The 27601-nt window shown below is 57.6% G+C and overlaps 1 protein-coding gene across 6 annotated transcripts; it reads left to right on the top strand.

The window, feature by feature from the left end:
• The first annotated feature begins 705 nt into the window (after positions 1–705).
• On the top strand, positions 706–27247 carry PTH1R (parathyroid hormone 1 receptor). 6 transcript variants are annotated; one of them, XM_017955486.3, is made up of 16 exons: positions 706–854; positions 4299–4353; positions 6721–6843; positions 17127–17229; positions 18899–19072; positions 21353–21463; positions 21572–21690; positions 21871–21965; positions 22157–22352; positions 22800–22953; positions 24409–24469; positions 24796–24862; positions 25148–25242; positions 25913–26050; positions 26133–26174; positions 26716–27247. In XM_017955486.3, the coding sequence occupies exons 3-16, from the start codon at positions 6769–6771 to the stop codon at positions 26834–26836; spliced, it is 1551 nt and encodes a 516-aa protein (XP_017810975.1). In that variant the 5' UTR covers positions 706–854; positions 4299–4353; positions 6721–6768; the 3' UTR covers positions 26837–27247. The 6 variants fall into 6 exon arrangements, with proteins under 6 accessions (XP_017810975.1, XP_017810973.1, XP_009199196.1 ...); XM_017955484.3 differs by having other exon boundaries at positions 708–854; positions 25909–26050; XM_003894509.5 differs by having other exon boundaries at positions 709–854; positions 18938–19072; positions 25909–26050.
• Positions 27248–27601: the final 354 nt, after the last annotated feature.

Here is a 27601-nt window from a genome sequence, read left to right as displayed (position 1 = left end):
GAGAGGTCATCCTGTCCACAGCCCCCCGCCTTTGGGACCTGTGACGGCTTAAGCAGACCCTGGGCCTGGAAGGGCCTGGGAGGCAGATAGAGAGGGCTTCCTGGCTGACTCCTCACCAGGAGCCCACATTCCAGTGGGCAAGGAGTCAGATATGGGGTGACTGTGGGGCTGTAGGGGTCAGGACACGGGCAGGAGTGGAATGACGCCCCCACCCCAATCTCTTCCGTCTAGGAGCCACTGGGTACCCAGTGCTGGCAGATCAGGCCTTCTTGGGCCTCAGTTGTCCTGCCCGTGACACAGGCAAGAACCACCTCCAGCTCCCCTCTGATTTCTCTGGGTGCCTTAAACTTGCGTGAAGTCACTAGTAGGGGCTGTGTTCATACCTCATGGCGGCCTGATATTCCTGAGATGTGGAAAGGACCAGAGGGTCAGACAGAGACACAGAGACTAAGAGAGAGGCGTGGCAGGGCAAGGGGAGGACTACTGAGGCACACACACATGTCTGGCAGCCTGAGTGGGCCCGGTTACCTGGCAGGCAGACCCATGGGTGCTGAGACGAGGGCCCAACCCAGGGCATCTGAACACTGGCATGCTTGGATCTGTCTCTGTTGCCTCCTACTCCTGACTAGGGGTCTGGGACAAAGTCCTGGGCCAGTGTAGGGCTTGGTAAAAAATAATTAATTTTTCTTTTCAAGTGGAAGCTCTGACTCAGGCCTTTTCCTGTCCTCAGCAGCGCTATCCTTGCTTAGGCCTGAGCCACAGAAGCTGCTCAGGGACTATCCATGGCCTCCCCGTGGCCAACTTGAGTCTGTTCTGCAGTTGTAGGCCCGACTTGGAAGGCCCGTGGGCTCCAGGTGAGTGGGGGCCAGGGGAGCCTGGGGGCCTGAGCACAGCTGGGAGGTCGAAGTCTGTGGTTTCCCCGGGGGTGAGGGTGTAAGTACCTGGGCCGGCCGTGCTGTGGGGTAGACAAGACATGCCTGCATGGAGACACATCTGTGGACCTGGTGTTATGACAGCAGAGGGCTTGTAACCATGAGGCCAGCAGGGACAGAAAGCCCATACCTCTAGCTCTTTGGGAGTGCTCACTGGCTGGGACAGAGCCTGCTGGCCCCAGGTGCCCCCATCGTCCCTCCCTTCATCTTCCTGAGAAGCAAGAAAGCCGGGCAGCCGTGCTTCTGCTGCAAGGGGAGGGGGCTGCCCGGCCAGCTGCCATGGGAGCCTCCAGCGACTCCGCCGGGTGTCAGGGGGTGTTTATGAGCAGCCGAAATGGCTGTAAAAGTGGCACCTCGCTTCACTTATGGCCTGGTCATCCCCTCCCCTACTGGCCTCTTGCCTCAAAAAGCTTCCAGAGGGGCCTGGAAGCTGAGAGAGGTCTGGGTGGAGGCACAGCTTGGGGTCAGAGTTCAGCCAGGGGCTAGAAATCAGATTGGGATAAGAACTCAGCCTGAGGCTGGGGCTCATTATGGAGATAGAGCTTAGTCTGGGATCAGGGCTAAGCTTGGATGCAGGCTGACTTTGGGGCTAGTGTTGGGATGAAGCAGTGGGGGAATATAAGGACTCAGAAATAGATAGATGTGAGCCATTAGTCCCAGAGAATCCCTGGTCCGGGCAAGGGCAAGGGGTTTTCTGAGGGAGGGAACCAGGCTGCATTGCTCAGAGAGCTGAGCCTCTGCCTTGCTTGTTGGTGTCTGATGCCCACCCTGGCCCCAGGGTCTGTGTACCTTGGCCAGAGCCCTAGTCACAGTGGGATGGCTGCAGCAGAGGCCTGTCAGCCTGGGGCTGCCACACCAGCAGGGGTGGGGCCAGAGTCCAGCCCCTACTGCAGTTCTGAGATCCAGTGACCACCCTGGCTCCTCCTCCTAGGCCCCAGCCTGGGGATTAGAGACAGGGACTCACTCCTACTCCCCACCTCCAGCCAGGCCTTTTCAAACTCCAGTGAAACTAACACTGACCTGACACTAACCAGAAACTGACTAACCAGGCCCCTGGGGCCTGCTTGTCAAAAAGGGCAAGCTGACTCTGCCAGGTGCTTGGGTGCTACCAGTTAATGTGTGACACCCCCACCCTCATGGTGGCACTTTAACCAGAGGCCTGAGGGTGAGAGAGAGGATCTGTGGCCCCACCCACAGCTGTGGAATGTCCAGCAGGGGACTATGGGGTGAGGCACATGAGTTATGGCAAGGGGAATGCCCTTAAGGGGCCCAGCACCCATCAAAGATTCCTCTCTGCAGCCCTCTCCACAGCCCACTCTGGTCCTCCCAAGTACAAATAGTAAGTTTCCAAATCTCAAGTTTTCCCTGGTGTCAGATCTGAAAAGATCTCCTCCCTCAGCCTCTAGTTTTATCTCTCAGTCCTTCCGATCCCTCCATTAATGTTCTTTTCTCATCACCAAGGGGGAAAGCAGGGTGGGAGATCAGTGGTCACAGAACCATAAAACTTAGAGACACAGAAACAGGCATAGGCCAGGTGTGGTGGTTCATGCCTGTAATCCCAGCACTTTGGGAGGCCGAGGCAGGAGGATTGCTTGAGACCAAGAGTTGGAGACCAGCCTAGGCAACAAAGTGAGACCTCGTCTCTACAAAAAAAAAAAAAAAAAAATTTAATTACCCAGGTGTGGTGGCTCATGCCTGTGGTCCCAGCTACATGAGAGGCTGAGGTGGGAGGATTGCTTGAGCCCAGGAGGTCCAAGCTGCTGTGAGCCGTGACCGTGCCACTGTACTCCAGCCTGAGTGACAGAGCAAGATCCTGTCTGGGAAAAAAAAAAAATGCTGGGTGTGGTGGCTCACGCCTGTAATCTCAACACTTTGGGAGGCCGAGGCAGGTAGATCACTTGAGGCCAGGAGTTTGAAACCAGCCTGGCCAACATGTAGAAACCCCATCTCCACTAAAAATGCAAAAATTAGCCAGGCATGGTGGTGCACAACTGTAATGCTAGCTACTTGGGAGGCTGAGGCCAAAGAATTGCTTGAACCTGGGAGGTGGAGGTTGCAGTCAGCCAAGATCACACCACTGCACTCCAGCCTGGGCAACAGCTCTGTCTCAAAAAAGAAAAGAAACAGAGGCATAATAAAGCTGAGACCATTAAAATATAACACCGAAGAACCACAAGTGTTCTTTAGGTGCCCATTCTGGCACCTGGGCCTCTGTCCCAAGGAGCCTACATACCATAGGAGGCAGCCCTGAAATCACAACCTCCCTCCCCAGTAATGGAGGATGTGGGCACACAAGGAGGGAGGGAAGTGTCCTTTACACCAGGCAGAGGAGTATGATCCTGGCAGAGGAAGCAGCAAGGACAAAAGCAGGAGAGTGGATATGTGAAGAAGGCCAGGAGTCTAGCAGACAGTTCCTGTCAGGGAGAGTCTTTTTTGGAAGAAACTGTCTCAAATAGCACTGCCCTTGAACACCAGAACAAGAAATGAGGGCAGTGGGCACAGAGAAGGGAGGCAGCCATAGAAATGCATGGGGAGGGCCAGGGCTGGTGGCTCACACCTGTAATCCCAGCACTTTGGGAGGCTGAGGCAGGTGGATCACTTGAGGTCAGGGGTTCGTGACCAGCCTGGCCAACATGGTGAAATCCCGTCTCTACCAAGAAATGCAAAAATTAGCCAGGCTGGTGGTGCACACCTGTAGTCCCAGCTACTTGGGAGAATCACTTGAACCTGGGAAGCGGAGGTTGCAGTGAGCAGAGATCATGCCACTGGACTCTAGTCTGGATGACAAAGTGAGACTTTGTTGAAGAAAGAAAGAAGAAAGAAGGAAGAAGGAAGAAGAAGAAGGAGGAGGAGGAGGAAAGAAAAAAAGAAAGAAAGAAAGAAAAAGAAAGAAAGAAAGAAAGAAAGAAAGAAAGAAAGAAAGAAAGAAAGAAAGAAAGAAAGAGAGAGAGAGAAAGAAAGAAGAGGAAGAAAGAGGAAGAGGAAGAGAGGAAGAAGAAGAGGGAGGAGAAGGAGAAGGAAGAAGAAGAAAGAAGAGGAAGAGGAAGAAGAAGGAGGAGGAGGAAGAAGAAAGAAGAAGAAAGAAGAATACATGGGGAATGCACCTGGGAGTGCAGTCTGGAAGCTGGATGGGCTTGAGTCAGCAGAAGGGTGGCTGCAGCTGGATCCTAGGCCTTAGGGCTTGGGCTTGGCAGATTCGCACTGAGGGTTAGAGGACAGGTTTGCAGGCTCTGAAGAGCTCAATATCCACAGACTGAGTCTGGAGAGCCCCTGGAGCCCATGGGCCAGGACGCTCACCCTCGTGGAAACTAAACAGTAAAGTTAACATTGCACTTGAATCAGCTGGCCAACCTCTCCATTTTGCAGATGAGGAAACAGGTCCAGACAGCCGAAGAGTGGTAGTGTCCAGGACACACAACTGGTAAGCGGGCAAGCACAGGCTGCTGCTTAGCCCAGACTCATTTCCTAGGGCCTCATACATTCGCTTCCTCCGCCATCCTTAAAGCCCTCCGCTCCAGGCATCCCCAGCCCCTCCCTCCGCCTCAGTTTCCCCACCTGGTACCGGGAGGTGGTAGGTTTGGGGTCGAAGGTCCCCTACTCTTAGAGCTCCAGCGTGCCCTCCCCAGCCAAGCACAGAAATCCCTCCCCGTTCAGCCCCAACCCCCGCGGACTCCTCCTTGCCTTCCCCTAGGTCGAGGGTCCCAGGCGGATATGAGCCGGCTGTTAGCTTTCGGGAGTGGGGGTGGAGACGGGGGAGGGAGGTGAAGCCTGAGAGTGGATGTCTGGATTGAGCCCCAGGTCTGGCAGCCTCAAGTCGCCGGGGTTGGGGCCGGGCGAGCTGGAGAGGCCCGGCCAGCAGCTGAATGGGTCGAGACTCGGAGAGCCGGACCCGAAGAGACGCTGGGCAGGGAGGGAGCGGGATGTGTGGCTGCAGACCTGGGCAGGGGTCGGGGCTGGCCTAGGGCCGAGCGGAACGACAGGACTGGGTTGGGACTGAGGGTAGGGGACGAGGCGAGGGTGGGGCTGGAAGTGGGGGAGGGCGGCAGCAGCCAAGCCGGGCTCGGGGCTGGCAGCCGAGCGGCCTCCCCAGGGACCCCGACCCAGCCCGAACTGGAGCCCAGTGGACTGACAGCGTCGCGGCCGGGGGCGCGCGGGGGTACCGGGCAGCCTCCCAGGGGATTCGCCCATGAAGAAAGAGGGCTTGCTTCTCCGCTGAGGGTCTCTATTCGCCAGCGGGGACCGGATGATCGCGGGGCGGGGGGAAAGCCCGTGCTTTCCAAAAGAGAATGAAGCGGCGGCGGCGTCCCAGGTTCCCTGCTCGGGTCTCGATGTCACAGCTGCCCCCGCCCCGTCTCCCCGGCACTCACATCCCGCCGCTGTAAGACCCCGGGCCTCGGCCTCTAGCGCAATGTCCCGGGGCGGGGGGCAGCGGGCTCCTCTCGGCCTCTCCACACTCCCGCGTCGGCGGCGGCGGAGGGGGTGGGGGCGGAGAGGCCCGGGAGGGCGCGGGGGAGGGAAGAGGCGCCCGACTTGGGGGGAGGGGAGCGGCAGACGCCGAGGCGAGGGACGCGCGCGGCGGGCGGTGGCTCCGAGCGGCGGCCGGGCGGGGGGCGCTGGAGGCTAGGCCGGCCAGTGGGGGGGTATCCCGAGAGCTCCATGAAGTCCCCCCGGGGCCGCGGACGGGGCGCTGGCTTGGGGAGGCTGTCGGGGGGGCCCCGACATCCATGGCAAGGCGGGGGCCGCGGCGGCGCGCTCGGAGTAAGTCGGGGCTGGGGACCTGCGCCGAGGGGAAGTGGCCGGAGTCGGGGAGGAGCGACTCCGGGCCTGGCCGGAGCAGCCAGGCTGCTCTGTCTCGGTGTCAGTCGGCGGCGCCTCCTCGGAACCCGGGGGAGTCGCCAGCCCCGCGCCGCTCGGCTCGGTGGCTTTTTTGGAAACTTGCAAATGTTTTCGTGGAGAGAAAAAGGGGAGGGAGGGAGCGAGGGAGTGACCGAAACGGAGCTTGGGGCCGCTGGAAGAACTGAGGCCAAGGCCGGGGGAGCTAGAGACGGACTGACAGACAGGCAGACCGACAGAGCGTCGGGGCCGCTGGCGCACCCGAGCCGCACAGGCGCAAGCGGGACTCGGGCCGAGGATGGGGAAGCGGTGCGGGAGGCGGCTGCCACTGCTGAGGGGCTGGGGTCTCAGGAGGCCGAGCGGCCGGGGGCTGGCGGCCGGAACACCGAAGGGCTCAGTGTGACTGCAAAGTTGGGATCGCGTCCCCTAGCTGCACGCCCCGCGCGACTCAGAACGCGCCCCCTGCTCGGCCCTGACTCCCTACGGGCGAAAGCCGCGGAGCTAAAAATAACAGTCCTGCGCGCCCCCCGCAGACCGCGACCCCGACCCCTCCCCCGCCCCCTCCCCCCACTGGGCGTGGGGCGAAGCCACAGCTCCCATTTCCCCAAAAGAAAAAAAAAAAAGAAAGAAAAGGCGGCGCGGGAGGGGGGCGGGGGGCGGGCCGGGGGCGGGGGGCCCGGCCATATGGATGTGATTTCTCCGCTCCGAGGCAGACGGGCCGCTCCGCAGCGCTCGGCGCCCGCCCGCCGCCCGCCCGGCCTCCGGCTCTCCCTCCCTCCCTCCTGTCCCTCCCTCCCTCCCTCCTTTGCGCTGCTCGCTCGCTCGCTCGCCCTCAGCGCATGGGCCCCGCGCCGGGCCCCGGGGCCTCGGGCCGCCGGGACGCCGGGGTCCCCTAGGCCGGGGCGTGGGCGGGGCGGCCGGCCTGACGCAGCTCTGCACCCCCTACCACCACCAGGGCCGGCGGCGGCGGCTGCCCCGAGGGACGCGGCCCTAGGCGGTGGCGATGGGGACCGCCCGGATCGCACCCGGCCTGGCGCTCCTGCTCTGCTGCCCCGTGCTCAGCTCCGCGTACGCGCTGGTGAGTCCCCCGCCGCCAACACTCCGGGACAGGCTGCCGGCTTACCCTGGGGTCCGCGGGATAGGTCTAAGGCACGCAGTCTTGAGTTCCCCCAGTAGTTCGAACTTTGAGAGTCCCCTCTGATCCAGGATCCTAGGTGCCTGCTGTCTCTGGGATGTCTGGACTGTGGGTTCCAGCTGCCTGAAGCCTCCCTATTTCTGAAGCCTCGTTTGGGGTCCCAAATCTGGAAATTTGTGGTTGAGGTTTCCCCATCCTCTGCTTCTGTGAGCACCATGGCTGTTTCTCCCTGGAAGATGACAGTGTGACCCAGCAGAAGGCTGGGCTTTGGCCCTGCTACATACTCCCACAGACTTTGCTTTGGGGACCTCTGTTTTCTGCAAGTTTTGTTGCGGTCCCGGACACGGGGAATGTAGGTCTGAGGTCAGAATCATCCAGGCAGGGGGTAGGATTTAGGGGTCCCCTCCAGCCCTCACACACACACATGCACACATGTCTGGCTTCACCCAGGGTAGAAGCTGCTTCTCCAAGGAGGTGGGTGTGGTGTGGTGTGGCATGGAGCAGCGATGGAGGTCCCTAAAGGAGAGACTGACCTCACAGTGCACCCCTGTAGTAGAAGCACAGCATACCCTGTGGGGAAGTGAGGAGACCCCTGGGAAGACTGTCACTCCCTGAGAGTGGAGACCTAAAAGCAGAATGGTTGGGAAGGCTAGAGGGAGAGGAGAGACAGAGACAAAGCCGGGTGGGGAGGAGAGATTCCCCCCAGCTAGAGGGGTGGACAGACCAAGAACAGCAAAGAAAAATAGGGAGAGACAGGCAAAGGCAGAGAGCTGGAGACGCAGAGTGGGCAGCACCTCCTCCTTCCGGGTCAGGGTCTGGGGGCCACTTTCTCGGAAGGGGGCTGTCCCAGCCCCTCAATCCTATTCCACAGCAACCCCATCCCCTGGGACCAGCCAGTTCCTGAGGAAGCTGTCTGCCTGTGCGCCTAACTTCGAAGCCCCTTCTCCCTGCTCCCCAGTGGGGGCATCTGCCTGGTATAGAGTGCGGCAGTAAGGTAGCCTCCTCCTCCTAACCAGCAGCAGCTCCCTACACAGGGCAGAGTTCCAGGCGGTTCCCAGGAGCCTGGAATTCCTCCACCTTTGCATGATGCCTGTGTAAGCCTGGACTGTCCTTCTCCATGCCTCAGTTGCCCCATCTCTAAAAAGAGGGCCTGGAAGAAACATCTGCCTGCGAATCCCATCATCAGAGGCTCTCCCTTTCTCTGTGGTCCTCAGCACTTCCCACTTACCTGTGCCTACGCCCTCACAATTCTGGCCCCAGCAAAGGCTCCCCACCAAAGACAGCCCCATACAAGGTCTTGTGGATGGGGAAACTGAGGTTCAGAAGAGCTCAACACCCTCTGCAGAGACACTCCAAGTACTGACGAATGCCAAGGGATAGAGCCACCACCACCCCCGCCAGAGTTTGGTGTGACGGTCTGAGGGGTAGACAGGGTGATGGGTGTGGGTGTCCTGAGAGTAAGTCTATGTGTCAGAGCAGGGCTCTGTGGGACTCTGGGCATAGTGTTCATCTGGGTCTGTGTGATTGTGAGTGTCTGAGTCCCCGTGTGAGTTCACGGTGAGCTTCAGTGTCTGAAGCTGTGGGTGCATGACTTGGAGGCGCAGTTGTGTGTGTTTGTGTGTGCCTTTGTGAGCGCCTGTGCACCCGGGCCTATTGTTTTCATATGTGTATTTCATAAATGCTTCTGTAGGGCTTTCTACTTGCCATTGTTCTAAGCAATTCACATACATTAGCTAGTCTAATCCTTCCAGTCACTCTTGGAGGAAGGTTATTGTCCCCATTTTTAACTGGTCCGAATCACACAACCACAATGACCGTTATTTATCTCATGCCAACCCAGTGCCAAGCCCTGTACCTCTATGTGTGTATGGAGTATGGGTACCCAGAGCCCCACTGCTCTCCAGGGAAGCTGGGATATACGCAGAGAATCTTCCAGGCTTCACCCTGGCCAATGTCTGAGGGTAGAAGGAGAGATGCCGGTGCTCAGTCTGCCTAGGACCTTGTTGGGGCATGTGAGTTCACTGGACACTCCCTGGCTTCGGGGCCAGAAGATTGGGACTGAAGGGCGGGGGCAGCCTACTCACCCATCCAATATGCTATGGGCCTCCTGGACTCATCTGGGGCCAGCAAGAAGCTGGCAGCCTCCCAGCTCCCTCTCCTGAGCCCAAAGGGCTACTGCACCCCTTTAGATCTGCACCTATGCCCCTCAAGCCCACCAGCCTTACCTCATGGCCAGTCACCAAACCTGTATGCTACCTGCCCAGCTGGTCCCAAGACCAGGCTCGCATCTCCAGTGACCTCACATTTGGGGGCCAAAGAGCATTCCATCGGGAGGACACTGGTTGTGGCCAGACTCAGCTGGTCCATCTTCTGCTGTACAGGAAATAGTTACCTGGGAGCCTGAGGGTCTGGGAGGGTGGAGTTTGGAGGAAGGGATGGACCCACAGATTGTGAGTAGGAGGCAAAGTGTCACTCTTGTCCTTGAGGATGCGTCCTCCTAAGGACGCATGTACACAGGTGGAGGAGAAACTGCAACAAGAGAAGCTGGAGCTCAGCATGGGGCAGGCCTTGAATGTGAAGATGTGACCACCGGGTAGGACTCACAAGAGACTGTGGTGTGGACTGACAGGCTGGGAGTGTGTGGGACCTTTTCCAGCCTGCTCCAGGGGCAGCTTGGCCATGTTGCTTGCTTTTTTTGTTGTTGTTGAGACAGCGTCTTGCTCTGTGGCCCAGGCTGGAGTGCAGTGGTGCAATCTCGGCTCACTGCAAGCTCCGCCTCCCGGGTTCATGCCATTCTCCTGCCTCAGTCTTCTAAGTAGCTGGGATTACAGGCACCTACCACCACGCCCAGCTGGTTTTGTATTTTTAGTAGAGACGGGGTTTCACCGTGTTAGCCAGGATAGTCTTGATCTCCTGACCTCACGATCCGCCCGCCTCAGCCTCCCAAAGTGCTGGGATTACAGGCGTGAGCCACCACGCCCTGCTGGTTGCTTGCTTTTAAAGACAGGAAGAAACCAACATGTACAGAACAGTGGCTGTCCCCAGATTCTAAGCTAGAAACTGTCACAGATTGTTTTCTCATTTCATCCATTCACCCAGTGAGTTCTACGGGAAAGGGCCCTGAGAGTCACACAGTGAGTATGTGGCACAGCAGAATTTGAATCCGGATCTTTAGACCTTTGCACTGAATTCCTTCCTCCAAAGCAGCAGCAGATTTGCTGCTGGCAGGAGATCCTCATGTCTCACTCTGGGTTTTCTCTTTTTCTTTCTTTTTTAAAAATTAAATAATGACCAGGTGCAGTGGCTCACGTGTGTAATCCTAACACTTTGGGAGGCCGAGGCAGGTGGATCACCTGAGGTCAGGAGTTCCAGACCAGCCTGGCCAACATGGTGAAACCCCATCTCTACTAAGAATACAAAAATTAGCCAGGCGTGGTGGTACATGCCTGTAATCCCAGCTTCTTGGGAGGCTGAGGCAGGAGAATCACTTGAATTCAGGAGGCAGAGATTGTAATGAGCTGAGATCACACCGCTGCACTCCAGCCTGGGCAACAGAGTGAGACTCTGTTAAAAAAAAAAAAAAAATCCTTTTGTTATTTTGTTATTTTTAGCTTCACAACTGATATATGAATATGTTCTTATACAAGAGTCAAACAAGTCTGTAATCCCAGCTGCTTGAGAAGCTGAGGAGGGAGAATTGCTTGAGCCCAGAAGTTCAAGGCTGTAATGAGCTGTGATCACGCCACTTCACTCCAGCCTGGGTGACAGAGTGAGCCCCTGTCTCTGAAAAGAAAAAAAGAGAGTCAATCAATAAAAATTAAACAGAAGCCCTCCTTGATCACTCCCACGCCCCAGTTCCCTTCTAGGGAAAACCATTTTTAGCGGTTTGGGTAGAGGGGCGTTCTCCTTCCTCTTTCGGTGTGTTTCCAAATGGTACCTCTTTGTGTACATATCAAGTAGATAGTTTCGTCGTTGTCTATTTGTCTGGTTGGTTGTTTTTAAATAAATGGTATCGGTTTCTAGATAGGGCTCTGCCACATACATATTTTGACGTAAAGGTGTGTCTTAGAGATCTTCATTTCAGTAAACATGAATTTTTTTTAATGCTACATAGTACTCCAAAACCTGGGACTCATTAAGTAGTCCATAGGAATGTACATTTAGATTATTTCTGCATAATTTGTGTGTATGTCTATGTATGCGTGATTCCAGATGGTGGCAGGGAAGCTCCTTGAAATGCCCTCTGGTGTCCCCATGTGACTATTTCCTAATAGGATATTTCTAGATTTTGTCATTGCTGGGTCTGAGAATACACACATTTTTTATTTTAATAGCATGGCCAAATTGCCCTCTGAAAGGCTTGTGCTGCTTTATACTTATACAACACCAAGACCAACCAGGAGGGCCTCTCTCCCCATGCCCACTGTCTCATAGGATGTTAGGAGGATTCTTTGTGTTTCACCTTTGCTTTGATAGGTGAAAAATGGTGTCTCTTGTCATTTTAATTTGTTGATTACCAGTGACTTCTGGGCTTTACAGTGAGAGCTTGCTTGGGGCCATTAACCGTCGTGCTATGGGTTATTTGTCTTTTTCGTATTGATTTGTTGAAGCTTTTTATATCACCTGCCCTTAAACACATTCACCTCAGCTCTTGAAACAGCTTATGGACAGAGCAGTAGGAGGGGGGCCAAGCCCTCCCAGGAACTTGGGTTTTCTTCGGAATGTTTTAATGAGGCGTCAAGTAGCCTCCCCCAGATTCCTGTTGTGGGCCTTCTGGGGACACTCCCTGGTCCAGCCACCACATCAGGAAGGCAGCTATTTCAGAAGGAGAGTCCTCAGGAAAAAGAAAAGGTGGGGCGGGGGTTTTGCAGACCTCTGAAATTGTCTGCAAAATACAGTATGACTGGGAGAAGGGCGCAAAGTTTTGCTCAGGTTTGCAGAAACATCAGAGACCTTCAAACCCTTAAAAGCCCCAACTCTGGGGCCAGTCTTATGCCCGAGGTGAGACCTAGTGGGATCCCATTCTGCTGAGCAGGCGATGGCTTAGATTAGGCCATACTGTTCTTTTGGGCCTTGATTCCTCAGCCCAGGTAGGGGCTGTTTGTGAAGATCCACCAGGTCCTAGCAGCCAACTCCGCTATCCCAGGCTCCATCCCACTGCCTGCCCCGAAGGCGGCCACGCTGGCTGGCTGGGATGAGAGGCGTCATAGTGCCTCTTCCCCCCCAGCCCCTCCCAGCCCCAAACACAGGCAGCCTGTTCAGGAAGGCCTGGCGAAGGGGAGGAAAAGTCAGCACTTGTCAGCGGTGGTGGGGCAGGACGAGGAGCCTGCTCAGGCCAGCCGGACAGAGAGAGGGCAGCAGGGGTGGGGGAGCAGTCCCAGCCAGCTGGCACAGGAGACATCCAGGGGTGCCAGCATGGGTCCCAGTAGTAGAACCTGGAGGAGGGCTGTAGGAAGGCCAGGAGGTCACGAAGGGGTCTCCTGTTAGCCAGGGTTTTCTCCTTCTGGCTCTGCTGGAGGCATCAACGGCCTCATTCCCAACATCAGAGCCCAATTGTCCTCTACCCAGTTACAGCTGGGGACAAGCTGCCATCACCGGCATCACCGTCACCTTTATGTCTACCCACCTCCGCTCCTGAATCGGCTTTGGGGAAGCTGCCCTAGGAGGTCTGCAAAGAGAGACTTGCTTAATGCAGCAGCTAAAATCCAGGATTGTGGAAAGATGATACCGTGGCTGGTGCCAGGGTACCCGTGTGGCTAGGCATTTCCTCCTCTCTTTCCCTTCTTCCAGGGCTGCTGCTTCAGTGTCAAGCAGATCTTAGCTCCATCCCTGGCCCTCCTCTTTCCGTGACTCTTGGCCTGTGTCCCTGTCTGTAAGATGGGGATGTGGTAGAAGGTGCAGGAGGCATGTGTTTTAAAGCTCCTTGCTGACCATGGGGAGGATGTGCTATAGTGGTGGGTGTTGGAGCCAAGCACCGTGATGGCTGGGTTGGGGGAGTCAAGTCAACCCTCATCAGGACCATAGGAAGAGTGTTGGGGGGATATGGGACACCTGGTACAGGGCTGAGTGGCCCATAAGTGGTGGTATGAACTAAGTAACCCCTGGCCACAGCCCAGCCCCAGACCCCCAGTCCTTACCCCTGAGACCCAAGATGTGCAGATCCGCTGGATCTAAGGGGATGCAAGCCTAAGTCGTCTGCACCCTGGCGCTGGGCCAAGAAGACAGGAACTCTTCAAGGGGGAGAGGGTGGGAGGGGCGGGGAGAAGGGAGTAGCAGACAAGGGGGCATGCCAGGCTGAGACGAGTTACAGCTGTCAGCATTTCCCCTTCATCCCCAGGAGATAAGGCCTCCTCAGCCAGGGCAGAGGCAGAAGAGGGGGTCCTTTTTCCTCCTAAGCTCAAGCGTGGGGGCTCTGGCAGTAACCTGGAATCCTAATGTAAGTCCAGAGTGGTTTCAGAAATGCAAGGAGCCATTGGGATATGCGTCCATCCCAAAAGCTTGCCAGGAACACCTTATCTGGCAGGTCCTCCTGTGGTCCCTGCCTCTAGTCCTCCCTGGGGCTCCATCTCCCATCTGCCCCTCACCATGGGGATGAGATAATCTCCCCCAGTCCCTGGCCTGGCTGGGAGCACCCATGTCACCAGGCAGCAGGGGTGCACATGGCCGGGGTGTGACTTGCTGCTGCTGCTGCTCACAGTATCAACAATAGCAACCAGCTTTTCCTGAGCTTCACCCCTGCACAGGCTTGTTGTGAAGTGCTTCATTTAATCTTCACAACAGCCTTTTTTTTTTGAAACGGAATTTCACTCTTGTTGCCCAGGCTGGAGTGCAATGGCACAATCTCGGCTCACCAGAACCTCCACCTCCCGGGTTTGAGCAATTCTGCTGCCTCAACCTCCCGAGAAGGTGGGATTACAGGCATGCACCACCACGCCCGGCTAATTTTGTATTTTTCAGTAGAGATGAGGTTTCTCCATGTTGGTCAGGCTCGTCTCAAACTCCCGACCTCAGGTGATCCGCCTGGTTTGGCCTCCCAAAGTGCTGGGATTACAGGTGTGAGCCATCACACCCGGCCAACAACAGCCCTATTATTACCCTGATTTTACAGGAAAACTGAGGCACACCGGTTAAGCAACTTTCTCAGACACGAAGCCAGTCAAGGGTGGAGGTGGGATTCACACTCTGGGGCTGGTGGCAGAATCTCCTTGAAGAGGAGGGCACAGCTGGAGAGAGGAGTGAACAGGAGTGGGGGCATTCCAGGCATGGAGCTGTGAGCTAAGGTTTGGAGGGGTAGTGCACTTGGTGTGGGGTTGTCCTCCTCTTCTTGGGAAAGTGCTTCCTTAACTTTAACATGAGTTATTCTTGTTGCAATGGCTGTGCTAACAGAGAAATACGTCCTAAAGTTCAGGGAGGCCAGAGGTGGGGCCACCACTCCTATGGATGAATGAAGGAGTGTGGGAGCCATGCGTGCTGGAAGCACATATCTTTCCCTCTCCTGAACATCCCAACTCCAGACAAAGGGGTGTGCCTCCTCCTGGCCATGGAGAAGGTAAAGCCAACAGCAGGAGGTAGAGGCTAAGCCAATTCACTGAGCCAGTGAGGGGTGTGTTGGTCAGGTTTCAGCAGTCAGTCTGCCAAATGGCCACGCAGTTTTCAAGCCATGACTACCTGCCTGTAGTCTAGGCCATCAGGGGTGACCCCCAGTCATATCAGTAGGCTGCTTTGTCTGTTGGGAGGCCCGGTGAGTCAGCGAGTGTCTAGGGATGGGTGGGAGCCTCCATCAGTCACTCCAGAGCTCTCCATCAGCTAGAGAAAATACAGCATAATGGGTTTATCTTGAGAGGGGTGGAGGTGTCAGAAGGAGGAGGATAGTGGGGAGGGGGTAAGACAACAAGATGGCAGAGGCAGTGTAGATGGTAGTTATTGGGCAGGTGGTAGTATTGGTGATGGTGCTAATGTTGCCTTGGTGATGCTGGAGGTGGTGGCAGTGGTGCTGGTGATGTACCGGTGGTGATGGTGCGGATAGTGGTGATGGTGGTTATATTGATGGTTACAGTAGTGCTCATGGTGGTAACGGTGATGCCAGTGGTGGTGGTAGTAGTATACTGGGAGGGACTGGTGATGCTGGTGTTGGTGTTAGTGACAGTAATGATGGTTATTGATGGAGGTACCAGTAGCAACGATGGAAATGGTAGTGAATGGGTGCTGTAAATGGAGTGGGGTGGGCAGGGATCAGCCCCCTCAGCAGCATGGATCCCCCATGTAAGAGGCACAGGGAGAGCTTCAGGTTAGTCTTGGAGGCCCCTGGATCCTGGCAAGTCCAAGTTGCTCTCCCTTAAGCCATCCAGTCATTCTGTGTCTACCTCTACCCCAGCCGGCTCAGCCATAGCTGTGGAAGCAAAGGGACTAGGATAGAGGAGCTTAGGCCAGCCAGCCGACACGTGGGGATCTACTCCAGCCTTTCCTGGGGTCCACAGCAGTGGTCCAGCGGAGACCTCAGGGTCCACCTCAGCCCCCCAGAGACACCAGAAGCACGGGCCACCCACAGACTCAAAGGCTAAGGAGCTGCCGCCTCACTCACAGACACGCACACGCCGCCCTATGCCCAGAAATACATGTGCACGTGCAAACTCACAAACACGTCCGGCTTGCGCCCCACACTGACGTGCTGGACAGTCTCCACGTGAGAACGCACACGGACGGGAACACACAAATGCACGCGCCGGCCACTCGGGGATGCGCCGCCACTTGCGCGCGCACGCAGAGGGACGCGCACGCGGCTCCGCTAAGTGGAACCAGCAGAACCCGAGGCCGGTCGAGCCAATTGGAGACTCCTTGGCCCTGGAAGCCATCGCTGCTGCCGCCAAGAGACGCGGTCAATTAACTTCTCCCTGCAGCCAGGCTCCCTGACCTGGCCCGCCCCATCCCCGACCCGCCTCTTTCCTCCCCTGCCTCCTCTGGGTCCTCCCGCCCTGCACAGCCACGCTTGAACTGCAGGGCCCCGGCCCCGCCACGGCGCATCTGAAGGATGAGGCTCTGCCCCGGAGCTGAGGAGACGTAGCCTTTTGGGAGAGGGGTGGAGGGGGTCATCTCAGGGGACATACCCCTGCCCAGGGGTCGGAGGAAACACGGCCCTGAATTAAGAGGGATGGGGCTGAGGGCTTGACAGCTCCGCCCTGGGGAGGTATCAGAGACCGCCTTAACCTCTGCGGGTCACACTCACGGGATGGCTGGGCTGGGCACACGAAGCTGTTCCCGGGGCGGGATGCTGCCTTTACCCCGACTCCTTTTCTCCTAAGTCAGAGGATAGAGGCTCAGACCCCTCAGCAGCCACCTGCTCAGGGGTGAGCCTCCTCCCGCATATTTCATTTCCTTTCTTATAATGAGGCCAGTGAGTCCCTGTGGGTGACAGCCAGGGCCCAGGGTGTGCAGGCTGGAGGGAAGGGAAAGGACATTCCAGGCAGAGAATAGCAGGAGTGAGGGCCTGAGTGTCATCAGAACTCCGGAGTCGGCTTGGATGGAGGGAGCTCCCAGATAAGCAGTGGAATGAGAGGGACTCCCACCCACAGCCAGCACCAGAGTGCCCAGCCGAACCCAGGCCGCGTCCCAGCAGTTCCTCTATCCTTTCTCTCTCTCTCTCTCTCTCTCTCTTTCTCTGTCTCTGGATTGTAAGGAGGGGAGGCTTTGAGGCACTCACATTCACTGGGGACAGCATTGACTGGGGATCTGGGCCAAGATGGAAACTGGTGACTCCCAAGGCCCCCCAGGGTGCCAGTACTTGAAGGACTCCAGGCTGGGTTTGTCTCCCCAGAGTTCACCACTCCTTATCCACCCCTTGCCCCCGACTCACGTCCCCAGCAGGCAGCCGGGATCCTATGTGGATCCATCCTGGGACATTCCATTCCAGTCCCACGTACCCCTGGGGAAAGGACTGGACAGAGAGTATCAGTGACTGCAGCCTACAGGGTTACTGGCGGGCAGGCAGGAGACAGCCCTCCCCCCTTTTTCCGTTCAATCAGGCAGTCCCTACCGGTCAGAGCCACAGCTTCCCATCTGTAAGGTGCAAGCTCCATAGAGCAGATTCTCCACACTCAGGGGAAATCCCACCTTCCCTCTAGAGTCAGGGCCTTTTGAAAGGGGGTAATCCCTCTGGGAAATTGGGATGTCTCTGGGACCTGCTGCTGTGCCAGAAAGTCCTGCCTGTGGTCTGACCTTCGGCTTGGCAGGTGGATGCAGATGACGTCATGACTAAAGAAGAACAGATCTTCCTGCTGCACCGTGCTCAGGCCCAGTGTGAAAAACGGCTCAAGGAGGTCCTGCAGAGGCCAGGTGGGGGTCAAAGGAAGAGGGTCTGGGGATGAGGCCAGGTGAGGGAGGGGCCAGTCGAGGGGGGGACCCAGGATACAGAGCCAGGTGAAGGCTCTCTGTGGGGGTGGACTCAGGTAAAGGGCGCCAGGCCGAAGTGAGGACTGAAGTGGGGTGTGTGGTGCAAGAGTGGAGTCAGCAGGCTCGGGCATCCTTGGCTTGTCCTAAGTCTTGAGCTCAGGTCCCTGTGTTGTCTACCACCAGCGCTCAAACTGATGACTGTCGGGTTAATCTCATCAACTGAAGAGGCCCAGACCCCAACTGACTGAAGGAGAGGAGCAGCTTCCTCGCCTGACAAGTTCTTAGGGTTCTGCAGGGGTTGAGGCTGGTGCACGCCCAGAACACAAGCACACAATGAAACACACACTCTGTGGCACACAGATTTTGCTCACATTCACAGAGACTCACATGGTCTCTGCAGTCACAGCCCCACCGATGCCAGCCCCAACAGTGGCTCCCAGTCACATCGAGATCTGGGGGGTCAGGTGGGCCTCCTCACTCTGGGTCCTGAACCCAGCCCCTCTTCTTAGTTGTGAAAGCCTGGAGGGAGCCTCTCTTTGCCCCTCACCATCCACCATGGAGCCTCTCTCTTCCTGCTCTACCAGATCCTGCTACCCACATCCCCACACTGAGGCCTGAGGGTGGAGGCAGGAAAATGAACACAGTCATTCTCATCCCAGTCCAGGCTGCCTGGACTCAGCTTCCCATCATTGCCACAGACCCGACATGTGAGGGCCAGTGGGGCCTAGCTTGGGCGGTGGCTGAAGGAATACAAGTCAGAAAATGAGGAAGACTTTGTGGCTAGGAAGAAAGACCTCTCCAGCCTGGGCAACATAGTGAGATCCCATCTCTACAAAAAAAAATTAAAAATTAGCCAGGTGTGGTGGTGCACACCTGTAGTCCCAGCTATAGGGGAGGCTGAGATGGGAGGATCACTTGAGCACAGGAGTTTGAGGCTGCAGTAATTCGTGATCATGTCACTGTACTCCAGGCTGGGTGACAGAGGGAGACCTTGTCAAAAAAAAAAAAAAAAAAAAAATGACCTCCAGCATCTCTCCAATGAGAAGAGAGGCCAGGCTCCATCTCAGATGAGGCATCTCCAGGGCCACTGTGGAAGCTGTGAACCACATACTTGAGGGTCCAGGGCAGGGGATAGGGTGGCCTTCTCTGTTCACTCTTGACTGTACCACCTTGCTCTTGTCTTCTCACCACCAGCTTCTTTACCTGCACAGCACTCAGGCCAGACTTCATTTTCGCCATGTAACCTGTCCATTGACATCTCCACCCACTCTGTCTGCTTTCAGCGTGCGCCCCCTGGTGGGGCCTTCACTGCTGCGTGGCCTTGGCCCCCACTCCTGACTCCTGGGTGGGAGGATACTGCCTCTGTTCTGTCTTGCCCATGTTTAGTGCTCACCCCACTAGCTGATCCTGCACTCCCATTCCAACCCTGGGGGACAATCTCCACCTCCTCTTATTACTTCACCTGGCAAGCACTTTACACTTTGTTAAACACCTCCTCACCCATCGTCTCAGATCTCCCAACAGCCTGGGTGTCAGCAGGGCAGGAGACAACCCCCCCATTGTACAAAGGGGGAGTCTAAGGCTGAAGAGTACCCCGGGTCTCCTGTTGTAGCACAGCTGACAGCCATCATTACCACCCTGGTTTCTCCAGCCAACATAATGGAATCAGACAAGGGATGGACATCTACATCTACATCAGGGAAGCCCAGGAAAGATAAGCCATCTGGGAAGCTCTACCCTGAGTCTGAGGAGGACAAGGAGGCACCCACTGGCAGCAGGCACCGAGGTATGTCTCTGCTTCCATGCATCCAGCTGGCATGGGCTTGGATCTGCCCACCCCCACTGCACTGTCCCTGTCATGTGAGCACATGCTTCTTGGCTCTTATAGAAAGTAAAAGGCGGCCGGGCGCGGTGGCTCAAGCCTGTAATCCCAGCACTTTGGGAGGCCGAGACGGGTGGATCACGAGGTCAGGAGATCGAGACCACCCTGGCTAACACGGTGAAACCCCGTCTCTACTAAAAAATACAAAAAACTAGCCGGGCGAGGTGGCGGGCGCCTGTAGTCCCAGCTACTCGGGAGGCTGAGGCAGGAGAATGGCGGGAACCCGGGAGGCGGAGCTTGCAGTGAGCTGAGATCCGGCCACTGCACTCCAGCCTGGGCGGCAGAGCGAGACTCCGTCTCAAAAAAAAAAAAAAAAAAAAAAAAAAGAAAGTAAAAGGCAAGGGGCTGGGAGAAGACAGAGTCTAGTGGGAAGGAAGGGGAGCTGAATGGCTCAGGCCTCAGAGAGAGATGAACAGAGAACTTGCCAGCACCACGCCAAGAGTGGACCCAGGGTTACGGCCCCACCCATGGAGAGAGAGATGACAGAGAACCCTGGGGGACAGAGGGGCAGGGAGAGATACACAAAGACAGAGAGAATGGCACATAGAGAAAGACAGGGAGAGGCATGGAGACAGAGATCAACGGAAAGGCAGGGAGAGACAGTCATAGAGACAGAGGGGACCACGAGGCACACACTGAAGTCTAGGGCTCAGTGTGTCAGAGGAGGTACACGGGGACACATAGTGGGGAAGGCCACAGAAATAGAACAGGAGAGGAGGGCAGTGGCAGAGGGTGGGGCCAGAGGCAGTGGGACAAGTCGGGGAGAAGAGAAGGGAGGGAAGCAGATGAGGAGAGGCAGACACAGAGCCCAGGCTTTGGCCACAGGGCCAGTTTGAACCGGCCGGGTGGGCAGTGGATTCCAGATGGGCCACATCTGGGAGGCTGTGGTCACCCTGTGGCTCCCTGGGGACCAGAGGGAATTGTGGGCCTGGCTGGGTGGGGCTGGGAATATGGCGCCCAGGACAGAGAGCCTTTCACCAAGCCAGGGCGGGTCCAGCCATTGAGGCAGCCTTCCAGGGTGGCTGGAGAGTCCTGTGGTTGGAGCCCTACAGAGAGAGAGAAGGGGGCTGTAAGCTGGGAGTGGAATGTGGAAGATCCAGAGGCTGGGGAACCTCCAAGATCACTTAGCCTCCCCGCAGTGAGGCTGGGTCTCCAAAGTGGGATGCCACCCTACTTTGAATCCCAGCATTAGCACTGAGATTTGGGGAATCGTATCTCCCCCAGCGGTGGCCGTGGGAGTCTCACAGCAGGTACTCAGGGCAGGCATTGGGTGGTGGTAGAAGCGTGGACCGATGTGGTTAATCCCAACTTCCCAATGAGGAAATGGAAATAGAAAGACCGGGGACACCTGAGTGAGGTCAGCAGCAACTTGGAGTCCAGCTGGCACTAAAAACCAGACCTCCTGCCTCCTGTCCATGGTCCCAGGGGAAGGGGCACACAGGGAGCCTCCCAGCTGAGGGAGAGTTAATCTGGGTACTTGCTCTTCTTCAAGGACACCTGGAAGGTGGTTCCAAGAGCAGAGAGAAAGGCGAGAGGCCTGGCCTGGGGTTGAGTACTTGAAGAGGACAGGGCCCTGTGTTGTATGACCTTGGCAACTTGCCTACCTCTCTTGGCCTCTGTCAGCCCATCTGGAAAATGGGGCCAGTGCCAGTACCTGTATCTCAGAGGCCATAGTAAATTCTATGAGGCCAGTTGGGTGCAGGGCACAGAAATATATTTTCTCCAGAATGCTCCAAAGCCTGAATTTTTCTGCCTGGGGCACACCTGTCCCTGCAGGAACCAACAACCACTCATGGGCCAGGCGTGGTGGCTCACATCTGTAATCCCAGCACTTTGGGAGGCCTAGGTGGGTGGATCACCTGAGGTCAGGAGTTTGAGACTAGCCTGACCAAGATGGAGAAACCCCATTTCTACTAAAAATCCAAAATTAGCCAGGCGTGGTGGCACACGCCTGTAATCCCAGCTACTCGGGAGGCTGAGGCAGGAGAATTGCTTGAATCCAGGAGGCGGAGGTTGCGATGAGCCGAGATCATGCCATTGCTCTCCAGCCTGAGCAACAAGAGCGAAACTCTGTCTAAAAAAAAAAAAAAATACACACACACAGACGTATTCATCCTTCTGGGTCACTAACCATGGCTTTGACTCTCCCTTGGTGTCCCCTACCCTGTCTGTCTCTGGGCACAGGGCGCCCCTGCCTGCCTGAATGGGACCACATTCTGTGCTGGCCGCTGGGGGCACCAGGTGAGGTGGTGGCTGTGCCCTGTCCGGACTACATTTATGACTTCAATCACAAAGGTGAGGCCTGCTGGAAGGGGTGGGGATCAGAGGGAGGCTGAGACTTGGAGCTAGGGGTTCAGTGCCTCCAGACCTCCCTGCCTGCCCTGACCTCCCATGAACCTGCAGGCCATGCCTACCGACGCTGTGACCGCAATGGCAGCTGGGAGCTGGTGCCTGGGCACAACAGGACGTGGGCCAACTACAGCGAGTGTGTCAAATTTCTCACCAATGAGACTCGTGAACGGGTGCGAGCCTTTCTCCTCCCCAACGTGACCGGGATAAATTCACTCCCACCCCACGGGTGACCCCTGACCCAGCCCTGACTCCTAACCTTGACTCCTCCAGCAACCTTACCCTGGCCTCTTGCTCTTACCCTGATGCTAACCCTGGGTCCCAGGGATCTGACTGTGTCTCCCCCCGCACAGGAGGTGTTTGACCGCCTGGGCATGATCTACACCGTGGGCTACTCCGTGTCCCTGGCGTCCCTCACAGTAGCTGTGCTCATCCTGGCCTACTTTAGGTGGGCGGGGCGAGAGGCCTTGGGACATCTTGGAGGAGGGGGTGGTGGCCGAGGTCTGATGCAACTCCTTCCCTGCACCCATCACCCCCGGCGGGTGTCCCTACCTACCGCACACAGCCCAGCTTCCTGCCCATGCCCACCTGCCGCGCGTCCCCGTGCCCCCACCCACGGTGATGTCGCGCGCCCCGCAGGCGGCTGCACTGCACGCGCAACTACATTCACATGCACCTGTTCCTGTCCTTCATGCTGCGCGCTGTGAGCATCTTCGTCAAGGACGCGGTGCTCTACTCTGGCGCCACGCTCGATGAGGCTGAGCGCCTCACCGAGGAGGAGCTGCGCACCATCGCCCAGGCGCCCCTGCCGCCTGCCACCGCCGCTGCCGGCTACGTGAGTGCCCCTCCGCCCGCCAGCTCCCAGTGCCGCCACTGGCCTCTGGCCTCTTGGGGTCCCGCCCCGCCCCCTCCTCCAGCCCAGCCCTCGCCCTGCCTGCCTCCTGCCAGCCCCACTAGCTTCAGCCACTGAAACCTGTCTCACAGGGTCCCTTGCAACCCTCAGCTCTGCCGCCAACCCTGCTGCCAAGGGCTCAGGGTCCCACATGCCCCGTGCTGCCATCAAGGCTCCTGCCTCAACCCAGTACCCCCCAGCCACTCTACCTCTTCACTTTGCCTCCTGCCCCTGACACCACACCCCACTGAGAGAGCCCCCAAGCGGAGCCTGCCCCTTCCTGGCCTGTTTGGCCTGCACCACTTGTCCCCTCCCGCCACCCCAGCCCCCCAGCCCAGCCCTGACTTCCGGGAGGCAGGCCCTGCCCTCTAACACCAGCTGGTCTCTTAGGCGGGCTGCAGGGTGGCCGTGACCTTCTTCCTTTACTTCTTGGCCACCAACTACTACTGGATTCTGGTGGAGGGGCTGTACCTGCACAGCCTCATCTTCATGGCCTTCTTCTCAGAGAAGAAGTACCTGTGGGGCTTCACAGTCTTCGGCTGGGGTATGCGGGCACAGCGGGTAGTGAGGCGCCGGCAGGGGTGGGATCATGGGCGACGGAGAGGGCAGCCCCACACAGCACATCCCGCCCCAAGTGGAACAGCAGGAGAGAGGCCTGCCGCCCTGTGATCCTGACCCCATTCCAGGCTTGGAACAGTAGGGCTTGGCCCAGGATCAGGTTCACCTGGGGTTAGATTCACCTGAATTGAGGCTCGGCCTAAGGACAGGGGAAGGAGGGACCATCAGGCCAAGATTCAACTCAGGATCAGAGTAGGATACTGGGTCAGAGGTCAGCCTGGGGCTGGAACTGGGATCTGCCCACACCATTGCCAGCCTCAGCAGGCCTGCGGGCTCCATGGCCCAGAGCCGTGGGCCCAGCACCTCAGCATCACCTGGGCTTCACAGCCTCTCTGCAGAATGGGTTGCTGGAGCCGTGCACTCCTCCCAACTCCCTACAGGCTCTGGGATCCAGTTACCGATAATTGTCCATTATTGTTGGCAGCTGCAGAGCTTGGCTGGGCTCCGGGACAACTGGCCAGACTGCAGAGGGGTGGGCCGGGTGGCTGGAGCCCTCTCCGCAGTCAACACCCAGAGGCCTGCAGGTCAACAGCCACCACCTCCCTGACCCTCGACTTACATCCTGACCCTGACCTCACCATGACAAGCCCCATAGTTGGGGAGACCTGAGCTGGTCCCAGGAACTGATGCAGGCTCTGGGGCTAGGAAGTGTCCTAGTGGGCTGGCAACATGCAGATTGGGAGTGCGTAGGATCCTGGGGCACAGGAATGTCACAGCTCTTTTCTTACCCTCAGGTCATACCCTATCCCTCCAAGGGTGGACCAGGCCTAGAGTCAACTTGGTGGTGTGCAGTTGGGGAGGACCTGGGGCTCCTTTCCCAGAGGCACAGCTCACCCAAAGATGCCATGTGCCCCTTGAGCTGGCACAGGCCAGGACATACCAACACACCGAGGCTTCCCTGTGGCCTCTGCTTGGGACAAAAACCTCTCACCCCATCCAGTCTCATCCATGAGGGCTGGGACCTTTCAAACCAGGTTGTGGGAGTGCTGTGCTGGGGCAAAAAAAAAAATGCGGAAAATAGGCTCCCGCCCCATGGGAGCTGCAAGTCCAAAGCAGTGCCCTCTGCAGAGGAAATGGACAGGACTTGGATCAGTTAGTGATACCTTATTATTATATTATACCTTGTACCCCATATATGTGCATGTGACATGGAGCCAAGATGGGGGCAGAGGCTGAGCTGGGTTTTGAGGGCTGGAGCCCTAAGGGGAGGCTGTTAGGGCACTACATGGCAGAGTGTGGCTCTGTCACCAAGTGGCCCAAGTGCCCAGGGTCAGGGGCTCAGGGCAATGGTGGGGTAAGCTGGGGGTCATCAAGGATGAGGGGGGATGACCTTGTGGACAGTAGCCACAGCCCCGCACACTGTTCCCCTCTGTGCCCGCAGGTCTGCCCGCTGTCTTCGTGGCTGTGTGGGTCAGTGTCAGAGCTACCCTGGCCAACACCGGGTAGGTCCAGGTGGAGAAGGGGCCCAGGCAAGAAGCACCCCTGGGTCCCTTTTCTTCCAGGCAGCATGTGAGAGGGCGTCCTGTACCCTGGCCTCCAATGGCCCAGCCTCAGGAGTTCTCAGTCTAGCCTCCAGCCAGGAGCACCCTCAGGGTCACAGGCGGCTAGTTACAAAGATGCCTGTGAGGGTGGCCTGAGGCCTGGCCACACCCAACCCCCCTGCCCTGTGTCCTCAACAGCTAATGTCACCAGACCAAATCTGGGCCTCTGTGGGCAGTCTTAGGATGGGAACAGGAGGGGTGGGAGCTAATGCCTCAACCTCCCCCAGGTGCTGGGACTTGAGCTCCGGGAACAAAAAGTGGATCATCCAGGTGCCCATCCTGGCCTCCATTGTGGTGAGCACGGGTGGGCTGCTGGCCACAGGGGAGGGTGGGATGTGTGCCTGGGACCCCTGGAACCAGCCCCTGACAGGGACCTAGGAGGCTTCCCTAGACCCCAGTGTCAGAGCCACAGAGGCCGGAGGACCAGCTGATCCACACTCCAGCCCAGAAAGGAAAACCAAGGGCCCAAGGAGCCACCCAGAGACGCAGTGACAGAGCAGAACCTATGGCCGTGGCTGCCAGGCCTTGCCCCGCCCCGCTAGGGTGCAGCCTCCAGACGCAGCCCCCTCACTCCCACAGCTCAACTTCATCCTCTTCATCAATATCGTCCGAGTGCTCGCCACCAAGCTGCGGGAGACCAACGCTGGCCGGTGTGACACGCGGCAGCAGTACCGGTGAGCCCACCATGCCTGCCATGCGCTGGCTCCTCAGGGGTCCCTGAGTCCTGGCACCATGTACCCCAGGAAAGACAGTGGCCCCACGAACGAGCCTGGGGCAAGGGAAAGGACCCAGCGTCTGACTCCCTGGCTGTCCTCACCCACCTGGCCTGCCCAGCAGTGATGGGAGGCCCTAGGGGCACCCCAAAGCCAGCCTGCCCACTTGTATGAGGCCCTGCACTAGAGCTGGAGTCTGTGAGGGTGAGACAAACTTGAACCTCTCTTCAAAGAGTTGGTTGCAGGGAGTCTGAGGAACAGGTAGGCGGTAGGTGGCCCCAGGAAGGCTGCAGCTCAACTGAAACCTGAGGAGTGGACTGTGGGATAGTGAGGTTCGACCTTGGAGGGGAGTGCTTGCCAGCTGAGGGCTCCACAGGTGCGAAGGGCCCAGGGACAGGGGGACTGTCATTTGAAGTCCGCTCCGAGACACCGCTGAGAACCAAGGGGCCCTATTAGCACTTGGCCTGGACGGCAGCCATGCAGGTGAACTGGGTTGTCCTCCTGTGGTGACTTGAGCCCTGGGTCCCTTTGAGCTTCCGGAGCCTGGGGCTGGCAGGGTGGGGGGTGGCACGATGCTTGCTGAAGGGGAAGTAGCTTGGCCCTGACTTACCTGCCCCGCTGGCCCAGGAAGCTGCTCAAATCCACGCTGGTGCTCATGCCCCTCTTTGGCGTCCACTACATCGTCTTCATGGCCACACCATACACCGAGGTCTCAGGGACGCTCTGGCAAGTCCAGATGCACTATGAGATGCTCTTCAACTCCTTCCAGGTGCGCAATGCTGGCCCTGGCCTGGCTGAGGGTGGGAAGGGTTCCGGGGACAGGCCCTGATTCCAGACACCCCTCTTCACAGGGATTTTTTGTCGCCATCATATACTGTTTCTGCAATGGCGAGGTAAGCAGGAGACAGTGTTGGCGCAGGGCACGGTGGGGCAGATACCCCAGAGGCTTCCTCAGGCTCATTTCTCCATTCTTCCACCGAGTTACTTCTTTGTTCCTCCAAGAACACCCCTGAGGACATGCTGAAAGCAGAGAAGTCTTTCCAGATGATGCAGGCTCAGGATGTGCTAGGATCTGGGGACTCTTCGGTCACCAGATACTTGGCATAGCCAAGTGCCTTCCCAGCCCCATCGCTGAATTCTCTGACCCAGATTGGAGGACTCAGCCACCTTTGGGGCAATTTGAACCTTGTAGATTCTGGGTGTGTCAGTTGCCTGCAGCCAAACACCCTGTTCTGAGGATGCGATGTAGATTCTGGGTGTGTCAGTTGCCTGCAACCAAGCACCCTGTTGTGAGGATGGGATTTCACTTGGCCTTGGAGTTTCCCAGGAGCCCCCTATTCCTGTTTTCATTCTGTGCTGGGTGTCCAGGGGCAGGGATGGGGCATCGCTGGGGTTGGGAGATACACCTGACTGCCTCACCCCTACTGCCCCAAGGTACAAGCTGAGATCAAGAAATCTTGGAGCCGCTGGACACTGGCACTGGACTTCAAGCGCAAGGCACGCAGCGGGAGCAGCAGCTATAGCTATGGCCCCATGGTGTCCCACACAAGTGTGACCAACGTTGGCCCCCGTGTGGGACTCGGCCTGCCCCTCAGCCCCCGTCTACTGCCCACTGCCACCACCAATGGCCACCCTCAGCTGCCTGGCCATGCCAAGCCAGGGGCCCCAGCCCTGGAGACCCTCGAGACCACACCACCTGCCGTGGCTGCTCCCAAGGACGATGGGTTCCTCAACGGCTCCTGCTCGGGCCTGGACGAGGAGGCCTCTGGGCCTGAGCGGCCACCCGCCCTGCTACAGGAAGAGTGGGAGACAGTCATGTGACCAGGTGCTGGGGGCTGGACCTGCTGACATGGTAGATGGACAGATGGACCAAAGATGGGTGGTTGAATGGTTGCCCACTCAGAGCTGGGGCCAAGAGGAAAAACAGGGAAAAAAAGAAAAAAAAAAAAAAAAAAAGGAAAAGGAAGCGGTGTGTGGCTTCCTGTAGCCCAGACTGGGGACTCGCTCCAAGAGGGTGGGGCTGGGAGCCAGAGAAAGCTGTGGGGGGAGGGCCATGAGTCATGGAGGAATCCTCAGGTCTCACTTTAGAACCAGGAGGGATCAAGCTTATGGTATCATCCAGCAGAAGGGGCCCAGAGAGGCTCAAGTCTGCAGGGGTCACACAGCAGCCAAGTGGACCCACGTGGGAATCCAGCCTCAGCCTCCGTTGCCGCCAGCTGTGGAGCTGCTCTCCACACTTGTACCGAGGCCCCGTGGGGAACCAGGCTCCTCTAGGCCAACTCTTCTGACTGCTGGCCCCCATCACTGCCACCCAGGGCTG

The sequence above is a fragment of the Papio anubis genome, chromosome 2 (genome assembly GCF_008728515.1).
Source record: "Papio anubis isolate 15944 chromosome 2, Panubis1.0, whole genome shotgun sequence".
Lineage (NCBI taxonomy): Eukaryota > Metazoa > Chordata > Mammalia > Primates > Cercopithecidae > Papio > Papio anubis.
Note: the sequence above shows the minus strand (reverse complement) of the source record. Positions and strands in the feature narration are given on the sequence as shown.